Source organism: Mixophyes fleayi, chromosome 3, assembly GCF_038048845.1.
Source record: "Mixophyes fleayi isolate aMixFle1 chromosome 3, aMixFle1.hap1, whole genome shotgun sequence".
NCBI lineage: Eukaryota > Metazoa > Chordata > Amphibia > Anura > Limnodynastidae > Mixophyes > Mixophyes fleayi.
Window position 1 is genome coordinate 291059307 of NC_134404.1, and position 12878 is coordinate 291072184.

The 12878-nt window shown below is 37.2% G+C and overlaps 1 protein-coding gene and 1 long non-coding RNA gene across 4 annotated transcripts in view; one reads left to right on the top strand and one right to left on the bottom strand.

The window, feature by feature from the left end:
- LOC142144673 (uncharacterized) overlaps positions 1 to 1343 on the top strand; it is a 28775-nt gene extending 27432 nt beyond the window's left edge. Inside the window, exon 3 of the long non-coding RNA XR_012689770.1 lies at positions 835 to 1343. This is a non-coding gene — a long non-coding RNA (uncharacterized LOC142144673). The remainder of the gene's footprint in view (positions 1 to 834) is intronic.
- SYNDIG1 (synapse differentiation inducing 1) overlaps positions 1 to 12878 on the bottom strand; it is a 283421-nt gene that overhangs the window by 154460 nt on the left and 116083 nt on the right. For all 3 annotated transcript variants that reach the window (XM_075203789.1, XM_075203790.1, XM_075203792.1), the window contains exon 2: positions 857 to 1423. In XM_075203789.1, the coding sequence (XP_075059890.1) occupies positions 857 to 1336 (480 nt within the window). In that variant the 5' untranslated portion in view covers positions 1337 to 1423. The remainder of the gene's footprint in view (positions 1 to 856; positions 1424 to 12878) is intronic.

Sequence of the window (12878 nt, forward strand, 5' to 3'; positions counted from 1 at the left end):
ACATAATCTTTCACTCATTATTTTTAGGTCAAAAAGCAAATCATCAATGAAACTTAATGAAGTTTCACTGATCTTTTTTTTTTTTTTAAAGTACACACTTCTCTTACCCTGTATCATATATTGTATTTAAAGAGTCACTCTCTATTGGTAAATTATGAATTTCACAAGTTACAATGTATTGTACTGGGTCCTAGTCTTTCAAATTACATTTTAAATAGTAAAAACATCAGTTCAACACAACAATGTGAAGTATGATCAAACATCACTCATCATACTGTCATCACTGATCAATCATCAACAAGTCATCCATCGTGCATCACTTATCAAGCACACATCACTTCTCATATTCTCTAATCGTGCTACTTTGACTCTGATAAATCATGATGTTTAACTCTAGCAAACAATTTCCAGTCGGATGTTAGATTTGGATAAATTATGTCACAAATCGATATTGTGCTACTAAAGTGTAATAAAATAATATTCAGACTTCACTGGATACATGTGGTCATACTATTAGGGCAATATAGCCTAGTAATATCTTTTGGACAAATATTTTCAAATTTGGAAATGTTCTTGCTATAAAGACCCATGCAACATCTATAATGATTTCAAATTAAATAATTTCAGTATTATTCCCTTTAACATTCTAAACAAGAATCCTTACCTTTAATTACAAAGTCTTCTGCGTTGGCTGGTAAAGCCACGGTACCCTTAAAACAAACACATCCGACTTAAGCACAAGTAAAGGACATTTAAAGTCTAAACACCATTCTGTAGCTTAGTAATGTAATTTTAAGTACTCTTCCAAAATGATCACATTATTTTTTTTATCAGCGATCATCTGGTTGAGACTAACCTCTAGCTCTTGAAATTCTTCCTCCTCTTCCACATCATAAGAAAGAGTATGAATTTTGATGTCTTCAGAGGAAAGGTCAATGAACTTGCTATCTGGGTAATCAAGACTGTCTTTGGTTGGTGATCTATCTTCAATAAATGTGGTTTCACAGCACTCGGTGCTCACATTGTCACCCCAAGAGCGTAAGACATTCTCAGAATACAGAATGATGTTGGGACGATAGTGAGACTCTACAGTCTGCTGTAACATGTTAGGATCCAAGAGTTGTTGAACAGGGTCATTTTTAATGTTGTCTATGCCAGTCTGAGGTGAAATACTTCCAACAATGTGACTTTGATATTGAGGAGTCGGATAAACAGACACCATTCCATCTTTATTTTCCGCCATTAAATTTCTTGTGTTGATTAAACCATTTCTTTTACCGGCTTCTGTGATTTTATTATGCATAAGAACACTGTTCTGTTCAATTAAACCATCCATATTTTGAGTTTCTGTGGTTTTTTTGCTTCTATGGCTCCAGTTGCAGAGATAAATGCAGGTCACATTTGCCTAATGGCTTTTATTTTCCTAAAAGCAGTAAAAACAAACGATGTAAGAAAAACAGAAATGCAAGCCAGCGACATCTAAAAATGAATAAACAGACAAGTCAATGTAAATTAGTCATTATGCTTAACAACACACATTGCATTTTAATCAGTACCCCATATTTCAGATGTTTAAAAGCCAAGCAAGTATGGTCCACATATACTGTGACTCAGATATGCACATCCATTAAATAAAAGCAAGTTCAAATGAAAATTCTAGGTACTACTATATGAACAGTTAAATCAAAAATGTAATTCCTGTTCGGTGACTGCTGGCTGTCTTCAAATAGAAGCTAATAATTCACTTGATAAGTTGCCCATTAGTATTTTTTGGCATACAAACCTTACATTGTGCCAGATTTCATTATGTTAATAATACAATTGTCTCGATAATTATCTATTTACATTTTAATTGTCTAAAATGCATGCATTCTAAAAAGCCACTGTACCAATGCCCAATTGTTAGTTCAATATTACATAACGAACATCATTATTTTTGGGGGGTAAAGCATTATGCTATATGTATATTCACAAAAATACATATATATGAATGATTCATTTCAAATTGCAGAAGCAATAGTGTCTCCCCATAAATATTAACTAAACAGGAAAGGTTATTTTAAACATGTGCTTTCCAATTTTGTGATAAAATTATTTTTTTATTTTATTTTACTATCTCCTGCTCTGTTTGCTGCAACCTGACTGCTTATCCTACCTCCACATTATAGTTACTTGTCAATCTGTCAATCCTGGTGCTGACATTGAACCATCACTTAACAGACATAATATAAAGTACAAGTATACCCACTCATATACCGAATAGAAAGTAGTATTTAACAATTGATGACTTTAGTGCTAATGTGAAAGCCTCATGGGTGGAGTTAACTCTTGGTATATGTTAATGAAGACATTATTACTGCCTAAATCTACCCAAAACTCAAAATTTTGTTTTGGATGAAATTTAATAACTTAAATATTAATGCAGAATATAGCTTTCATGGGGTCCTTAGAAGTTTTCCATGGTCATAAGAACAATAAAAAATAAGTAGATGTCTGCAAGTTGCTGATGAACAACATGCTGTCTGTATGAGGGCAGGAGCTAAGTGCACACAATTGGGACACTGAAGACATTGGGGTCTCTCTATTCCTGCCAAGGTAGTCTTTCTTCATACAGGCAGTGTGTGGTCCATAAAACATGTGTAGACCAATGAGCATAGAGAAAGCCGGAAGGAAGAATTATTTTCTCACATCGATGATCAGTCAAGATACATAGTAGTCTACCTGTTCACAGACAGGATGACATACTAGGTACAGTTGAAGAATATCTTGTTCAAGTAAGCAACATATTTGGCAGAATACATAAGTTGGTCATTCACTATTTTTTTTCTGTGTCAGATACACAATTCTTTCCTGCATATGCAAACAAAAAATGTGTCCGTATGTAGATTTTTGTGTATCACAGAGTTCTGTCACCTTGCACCTGGAGAGAGTGAACAAGCATGTGCAGGACGCCCAAACATAAGCTGAATATAGTAAGGGCATGTTCAATTGTAACATAACATAACAAGTCATGAACACATACCCAGATATACCTCTCAGCAGGTTTATCTCTTGCAGGTACTAGAGGGCTTATAATGACCATCAGCAGCATTCTAAAGCGCCTTCTAATTAGCTGATTTACCTTTTCAGATGATAGCACCTAATTCATTAGGGTAGCAGCTAAGTTATATTAGATCAACTTTTGGCCGTCTATTCGCATAACATATTTGTCATTTCCATTTGGACTATTGCAGGATTACCATTTGATTTTTTTAAGGGTCAAACAATGGATGTGGAGGTGCGTATATTTAACATGGAAAATGCAACTATTCCATTCAAGACACTATTCTCTCTTCTGTATATGACATTTCATTACATCATTATATTGCATACAAATAGGGTAATGTGACTTTAGCTTTTATTACTAACACTGTCAAGCTGCGTTGTTTGGCAAAAGTATGCACGCTTTTATTCCTGATACACGCTTTGTGCAAATACTGCTATTTTTTAGATTTATGCATCTTGTGATACTTCCAACTCAACAAGCATATATAAGTAAGACTTTTTTTATATACATCTTTTCTGCATACATTTGGTGTACAAAAGCATCCATGAGGGACGCTATGAGCAAACTACGGAATTGAACACACAAGTGGCAAAACATAATTCATTATTTAAAGAAAATTATTGTATTCCAAACAAGAGCACCACACAAACCATCCAAAATATTGATGTAGCAGACAGAGAAATAACTGTACTCTCTCCAAAAGTGAATGCAAATATAACAATGACATACTGGGGTGGAGCAATCATAGCAACCTGTTATTTCCAAAATTGCTTACCCAGTAAGTCAGAAAAGAAAACTCCATATGAAGAGTTGAACAGGAAAACCATAAGACAAATTCCATAAGAAAAGTGTACCAAGTAGGATGCTCATGCAAAGAAATACATACTGGTAGACTACACTGAGCCAAGTACAGAAATTTTCACCAAGACACCAACATGATACTAATGAACATAAGTTATTCATGTGTTACTCGAATTTAAGACATTTCACAAGTATTTCAGGCTAAGCAAAGCGCTCAAACAGAAAAAAACAAGAAAAGTGACATTGGCATCAAATTCGTCAATCCAGCTACCAAAGTAGGAAAGACAGTAGTAACAGTTTTATCTCAGTTAGAAGATTCACATGGTGGAACAAGAGCAGTCCTACATGGTTCACACAGTACCACAGTCCAAGCTACATTCGTTGAAGGATTGATAAAGGCTGCAGCTGTGGATTATTGTTATTAAAGCTTCTTTATACAGCACCACCATGTTATTCAGCACTGTACACTGTATTTTATCAGCCACATTCATTGACCCATTGTAGTTTAAAATCTAAATTCCCTGACTCCAGTATAAGTGCTGTATTGCCAGAATGTCCTCATTTCATATATACTAGTCTAGGAGGTTTGAAGTGTAAATGTGCAACTGCAAATTTATAGACCATTCTCAGTACTTACAGATGTGCAATAATTTTTTATGACCTACTGTTGTGTTCTTTACCCACTATGTGCCCCTCATTCCCCTACTCCCAATTTGACGTCTTCCCTTACCTTTTCTGTTTGTTGTACCCTTATTTGAAAACCTTACAAAACTGAATAAAACTTTTTTAGTTAATAAAATATAATCTAAATTCCCTACTACACAAACATGCACGAATGTCTTTTTTTGTCAGCAGTCAATTAACCTACCAGTATGTTTTTGGACTGTGGGGGTAAACTGGAGCACCCAGAGGAAACCAACTCAAACATGGGGAAAACATACAAACTACACATAGATTGGGCATGGGACGGAATCAAACCTATGGTCCCAGCATGTCACCATGCTGCTCATAAGGAAATCAAGTAACATAACCAACTCCAGGCCTGGGATGTCACCAAATTTCAATGGCAGCCATAAGGAAGATGAATGTGAGACATCACAACCAGTGCTGCCACCAAAAATTGCAGGGCCCAGTAAAAATGTAGCAGGCAAGGCTCCCCTCCTTTCGTCTCTCCCCTCACCCCACCTTCATTTTTAAATTTTTCTCTACCCAACATCTGCCCCCCACCCATGCAGTAGTTTATTTACCTCTCTGTGGTTTTTTCCTGTCTCCTTTCGGCTCCTCTCTATTGACAGCGCTGTGACGTTATTAAGGGCTGGGACTGGAGCAAATAGCGGCAACTGTGGGGCACTGACATTTTGGGAGCAGGGGGGAGACATGCTGAATACAATTGGGCTCACTGACGCATTCTTAATTATGTGCAGAGTTGTCTCCATATCAACTCTCACTTATCAGACTCAGCTGCTGCCTAGAAATGGTGCCTGCTACCTCCCCTTAATTCCCTGCAGTGGCCCCCACCCCTAATAAATTTGTTTGGGCCCAGGGCAGGTGGGGCGTCCCTCTGCTGTTGGGCCCCATACAGCTGTACTCCATGTACCCCCTTGATGGCAGCCGTTCAACATCAAAACAGCTTTCCGGAATGGAGACATTGAGGAGGAGTTACTCGTGCCATAACCTGAAGGACATGAAAGAAAAGTAGAAGAGCACCGGGTTTAAAAGTTATAGAGATCACTTATGAATTCAAGCAATCATCCAGAGCATGGAACTCTATGATGAACAAGGTTTTATTCTAGGAAGGGTGCACATGATCCATGTTTCTAAAGATGTAAAATGTTTGAACTTGCTGTGTACATGATCTGATCATGTCTCACAAGGAAGACAAAGAAATAGCAATGTTAAGAAAAATTCTGAATTAACATTTTGAAGTTAAGGACCTGGGAGATGGGACATACTACCTGGGAACTAGTTTGGGATGACAAAAGCAAAAGTGTGTCAACACTGATAGAGACAGTCTACATAAAATTGGAAAGAGCAGATGATAGGGATACAGGCAAGTGGTGAGGAAATTGTTGTACTAGGTAACAACTACAGGCCTGATTCAGGTTTGGACGCCTGTCCGTTTGTATGCCATGTCTTGCGTGAAATATTTCTGCACATGATCCAAAACAGACCTAACACCAATGAACACATTTGCATGCAGTTCATGCCCAAATGCAAATGACACAACTGCCTACAACTACTACAAGGACGCAATGGGGGTGGGCAAGGGTGGATGAACATAGGCAATGTACAGTAAGCCTGTGCTGAGGACGTTCTGGCACAGTTGCGGCCGATTCAAGCCCACGGTTTCTCTTAAGTATGCTTGTTTCAGCCGTATCATTTCCACCAACTACAGGGCAAGTGTAAGTGCCGACTGACAGCGATAACTGGCACAACATAGTGTAGGTTTGGAAAAGTACACATACGCATATCACAAGAACATGTGTATGTAACTAAAATAAACCATAAAAACTTATTGGGCCTCAGTCATTAAGGAGAGCAAAGCAAATAAAGGGAGTAAATTTGATACTGGATAAATGTTACAATGCAAGGGGTGCAAATTAGTTTAATATTTTGCATGTAAGAAAAAAACTTGTAGCACACAAATACTTGATAGCTTTATGTTTACACTGAAAGTTAAAGTTGATCTAGGACATGCCCTACCCCAAATATAAATCTGTCCCCACATTTTAAATTTCCCTCCTACTCCAATGCAAAATGGTTTTTCCAAGGGGCAAAGTTACTCCTTTTTTTCGCTTTGCTTTCCTTAAGGACTCAGGACCCTTGTATGTACAGTATGCGCTAATAACATCTTGATTTAAGTATTTAATGTAAAAAAGTGTGAACGAAATTTAACAGACATATTTCTTATTAATGATTATACTGTTAAGTGTTGTTCTTTATTTTATAAAAAAAAATGTTATATGTTCTTATAGAAGAGTGTATATAGAGAGTATACTGCACTCTGTTCTGTCTGTAAAACCATGTCACTTAATGTTTAGGTAGAGCATGCTTACACCCAAATTCAAATGAATACTCCTCTTGAGATGGATCTGAAATACGTTTAATTTATGTGCTCTTTTTTTAACCACAAGTTGCATGCATATTGCATTCAGACTTGAATCATGGCCTTGTATGGAGAAATATTGCAGCTGCGATGGGAATTCTATGTAATTTTGTGAGCATGCCTTGCCGAAGAGGTTGGAAAGCAGTCCAAAGAGCCATGCAATACTGCAATAACTTAAATAGACTCAAGACATGAATCTGAAGATATCAGCAGAATATTACCTTAAACTCACTGTCTATGTTGACACAGGATGGACTGGTGACTCCAGTGACAACAATGCAACAAGTAGTTACTTGGTTAAATTAGGGGATATTGCAGTATCCAGGTCTTACAGAAAGCAAGTACCAGCTGTGCTATGATCTACAGAGGCCGAATATGTTTCTGCATATGGTTTAGAGGTGATTTAGTTATGCCAGATGTTGGAGAAACAAACGCCTAACAATACTGACCTAGTGAACATTATGTGATTGTGTTCATCTACTGTGAGACTGATACCACTTCAAGACCCAAGCTTGGAAAACAATATTTGTACATAAATCACAACTACTGTATTGTATGTGTTTGTTGAGTTGCTAATAAATGATGAAAAAATGCAGGACAGAAATCTAGAAAGTGGCAGAGATGTGTGTTGCTGCAGTGTAAGTTGCAGCTTATAAGTTTTGCTCTTTAATAAAAACATCTTATTACATTTTATTATTATTATTATTATTATCATTTATTTGTTAGGCGCCACAAGGTTTCCGCAGCGCCGCACACAGTACAAACAGTAGACTATACAGGGTGAAACCATACAGAACAATGAACAAAAAGTACCAAGTACCATTTAAAACACTCATGTAAATTGTCTGGAATCTACTGCTAACATATACTTAATATTTAAAGGTTCGGTTTTTTGTGGCTTGATAAAACAGAAGATATGGAGCCAAAATTTAAAAAGGAGTAAAACTTGTAATAATAGACCTATATGTTTGATTTCAGTAGTAGAAAACATCTTTGAAGGCTTGTTAACATTTTTTAGTCCGGAGTATAATTAAAGACAATGGGCCTGATTCATTAAGGATCTTAACTGAAGAAACTTCTTATTTCAGTCTCCTGGACAAAACCATGTTACAATGCAAGTGGTGCAAATTAGCATTCTGTTTTGTACATAAGTTAAATACTGACTGTTTTTTCATGTAGCACACAAATACTTGATAGCTTATTTGTACACTGAAATTTAAAGATATTTGTGTGCTACATGAAAAAAAAGTCAGTATTTAACTTATGTCCAAAGCAGAATGCTAATTTGCACCCCTTGCATTGTAACATGGTTTTGTCCAGGAGACTAAAATAAGAAGTTTCTTCAGTTAAGATCCTTAAAGAATCAGGCCCAATATTATCAGAAACAGTCATCTTAATTTTATAAAGTTTTACCAATGCCTGAATTAAAAAGATGAGTGCTGGATTTAATACAGTGGGATGAATTCATTTTCACAGACTTATGTATCTTGGGCTGAAGTGGACAGCATGTGATTCAATGTGACTTGGAGAATCTGTACATGATTGATTTATGTCCAATCACTTGCCATTCTCTTTAGCTAGGAACACCACGCTATTTTAAGCCAATAAAATGCAGAATCATTTATTCAAAGAATGTGTAAATAAATACATAAAGAATAATGGTCAAATTAAAATTGCATTTCCAAGCAATGCTGATGTGTCTTTTTTCTTGTTAGAACCTTACAAGAATATGCTTATATCATTTTGATCAAAATATAAATTAATACCTCATATTTTCATATTGCTAGATACACACAAATATGCAGTGTTAAGGATAAGCACTGCCAACAACTTTTTTCTTTTTGTTTTGAATACAGATATGGGAATTTATATTGCCATGCAGCTGGTTACAAATATAATATGGGATATACCGAGCGAAGGTTTATTTATTTTCTTATCTTATTGACCAATTTATCATACAGAGAGCATTCTTAAGACATTTACACAAACAGAGATTATTCCAGTAACAGATAGAAATTATAGAGAACAATCTTATGACCAATATACAATACGTAGTGCATTTTAGAGAAGACTATATAGTAGAGATCAATTACATGACTAAAGTAGAATACAAAGAACATACTAGTGACCACTTAAAAAAAATACAGTGCATACATATGATCCGAAGATCCCACTCCTTCGATGATCCCCATAGGGCAGAATGGCTAACGCTATCTTCAGATGGCCTTAGCCATCAGGGTCAAGATCCAAACAGCTAGGCTTTTTGGTGCTTGTTAAATTGGCCCAGACCAATGTCCCTATTGAGAATTATGGGGACTGTGGTTTAATGCGATATATCTATGATATCACCTGTGTTAGGCTTTTGTTAAATGACCATGTTACTTAAAAATGACTAAACCATACAGGAAAAAAAGCCGTAATTTTTAGAATTCTGCCTAAGGATCTCCTGTGTACTAAGACCCATCCCAAAAGCAACATTATTTCTTCATACAAAAGCTGTTTTGTGACATCACACATTTACTTTTGTGTAATTACACCTCCTTCTTACTGGAAAGCACATGGATTTATGAGCCAAAATTTCAACGTGCTGGGAGGAGTTGGGAAAATGACAATTGTCCCTAGATGCAGGGCCGGATTAACCATAGGGCTAACTGGGCAACAGCCCAGGGGCCTCTGGCATCCAGGGGGCCCTTGAAAGTGCTCAGCAGCAGTATTGATCGGTGGGGGGTGGGGGCGCCCCCAGCCCGATCAGTGCTGCTGAGCACTTTCACTGCAGTACTTCCCCGGTGCTCTGTATTCTCCTTACTGAGGAGATCTCGTGAGTCTCACTCTCACGAGATCTCCTCAGTAAAGAGTGTACAGCGCCCCGGAGAAGGAGGTAAGTGCCGGGGGAGGCGGCTCGGATCAGCGGGGGGGGCCCTTAGCCCAGGGGCCTCCATTCCCTTAATCTGGCCCTGCCTAGATGAGGTGGCGAAAACTGGGCTTCAATTTATATTTGAAATGGGATACATTGCACTTTGCAGTTGCACTTTCCAGAAAAGTGCAATTTCAGGCAAACTTCAAATAATGTAATGAAAACATTCTAAAATGACATGTAATAAATACAGTCTCGATGTACCTTTGCTCTCATGGATAAATTGAGATATACATAAAGCTAGACCAAGCAGGATTTTTGGGAAAAATAAATAAAGGCATGGTCTTAAACTGCTTTATGCAGGGTTTCCCAAACCCAGTCCTCAGGGCTCCCCAACAGTGCAGGTTTTCCGGATCACATGTGACATAATTAGGACCACCTGTGGATCTGTTACAATGTGTCAGTCAGTCATGAATACACCTGTGCTCCAGCAAGGAGATATGGAAAACCTGCACTGTTGGGGAGCCCTGAGGACTGGGTTTGGGAAACCCTGTGCTAATGGATTATATTTTGAAGTAGATTTTCACAATTTATTGAAGGTCAATTACACAAATACAAAAGTAATACATGGAGATCAAGAAAACTATGGGTATGATGAGATCAGCAAGTAAATACATTTCTGTAGGAAAGGTAAGCAGAGTTAACCCAATTGAATAGTTCCAAAATAATTTTACTGTGACAATCCTTAATATATGACTGTAATAGCCAAGGATGAATTCTTTATATTACCTTCTATTTTTCAAGAAAAGAGATTACCTGGATTGAATCCATAGCAGGATATAGTGTGAGTAAAGAAATAATTTTCAGATTAGCTATTTACAGTTTCAGTTTCTACCACAAACTCTTTATGATATCTGTAATTCCTTTTCTGCAAAGCTGTTCTAGCAGAAATGTTACAAGGTTTTGTTATTTTTTTAAACTATCTCATTGTACCAAGTTATGCAAACAAGAGTAGATGAATAAAACCAATCGAGACTATGTAGTCATTTTATGCAAATAATCCAAACCCAGCTCAGTAGCAATTCCTCCCTTCCTACAAGATATATCAAACTTGTCATGAAGTTTTATGACCCATGGCATCATTCAAAAGAGAGATTGGTGTATTTTGGCACTCTGGCATTTAATAAACTGTTTTGTGTATTTTGTACCATTCGCACAAAGGACCTCATATATACTTGGATGTACAGATGTTTTATTAAAACACATATCTCCATACTGCATATGTGCAATAAAAAAGGCATATGCATAGGTCAATATACAGAACTGGTTGCATCTAACACTTGTTACTCTTAATACTTGAGAGTCGGAACAGGAGAGGTGAGGGATGGGCAAGTCTAGGCTGAGCACAACAAAGGCACATTCATGCAATTGCGACTGAGTCAGACCTGGACACAGATGTACATGCACCTCTCAGCAGCTGTATGCACTAAGTTTCTCTGAATGAATTCACCTCTCCAGCTGATATTACTTAATTCCTTAGTCTGGCTGCTGTATTACATGAAGTTGTGGTCATCTACTCACATTACTTAACTGATATTTCAGTTTGGACTGTGGTATTTAATTTCACTTAATTTAATTTAATTTGTATTTTGCATTTTGAATTTAATTGAATTTAATTTGTATTTTGCATTTGTATTTTGCCTAAGGATCTCCTGTGTAGTAAGACCCATCCCAAAAGCAACATTATTTATTTAATATATTTGTATTTGTATTTAATTATATTTATATGGTAAATGCGATTTTCACATTTATTAATAACACCATCTTGATGCTATTTTCTTTTGTGTATATAAAAGTTCACTGCATTTTTATATTGTATAGAAATAGGGTAATGTAATGCACTTTGTGCATTTACTACATTCAAGCCACATCTCCTATGCTACCCTTGTTGCTCCTGATGTTAACCTGCTCCATATGCTTGTGTTATAGAGTTGGACACATCATGAGATGCGCCCAACTGAGCATATGCATGTAAATATGCTTTATCATCTGTGCATCTTTCTATCAAATGCCCCTAGATGAGTCCCTATGTGGCCACCTTATTGGATTCATCTGCCTAAAAGAAAGTTGCTTCCCTATTTGCCCTCAGATCAGTATGTATTTGTTAGTGGAATAGATTCAACAAGGTACAGGATGCAAGAATGTCAACTCCATTGTGTCCTGTAACCTTTTCAAAGAGGTTTAGCTCACCACATATGATGAATGGAGTTGAGAACTGGTGACAAGAGAGGCTGCCATGTTATGCAGAAACCATTTTCATGTACTTGTAACTATTACGGACCTTTGGGGCATAGAACATTAAATGTTGCTCTACTTGCATCAAGGCACAAAATTGACCTCAAACTATTATATTTCCAGACTGATACAGTTTTCAAGATTCTATTTACCAACAGTGGGAGACATAAAGGACACGGATTCATCAGATCAGGCAATGTGTCTTCAACATTCCTCTTTAGCCTACTGCAACCCCACATTCTTCATTTTCACTGAAACAATCAGAACTTGAGGTCTTCATCTGCCATACCACATCTGCTTTCTATTACTTTGCATGAGCTCTGTCAGCCTCTGTTATCTCCTTTAATGAATAGTCCATTACAACCTTCTCTAGTTCTGAACCTGTCAGTAAAGGTAACTATCTCACAGGAGAGGGGTTGTGAACACAACATCAGCTAGGATTGGCACAGCCAGAGAGTGGTGGTGCGGAGTCTAAGTTACTACCTGTGCTCACCAAGGCTCACCGATAGAGGCATGAATTTGGCTGCATGTAATAATCACTTTGCAGTTCACTAAACTGGTCCTTAGTGTGGTTGGCAGAGCACTACAGGCTGTAGCATAAAAGACAAAATGGTCAGATAAGGCAAGGTCTATAGGATGCACAAACAGAATCAGTAGGCACGGGAATAGTGAAGGAAAGTCAAAGGTCAAAACTACTTTAGTAGTGCAGGATAAAATACTGCTTGGGAGTTCAACCCCCCATCTCTGTAATGTCAGCGATTACCCGATTGCATCTC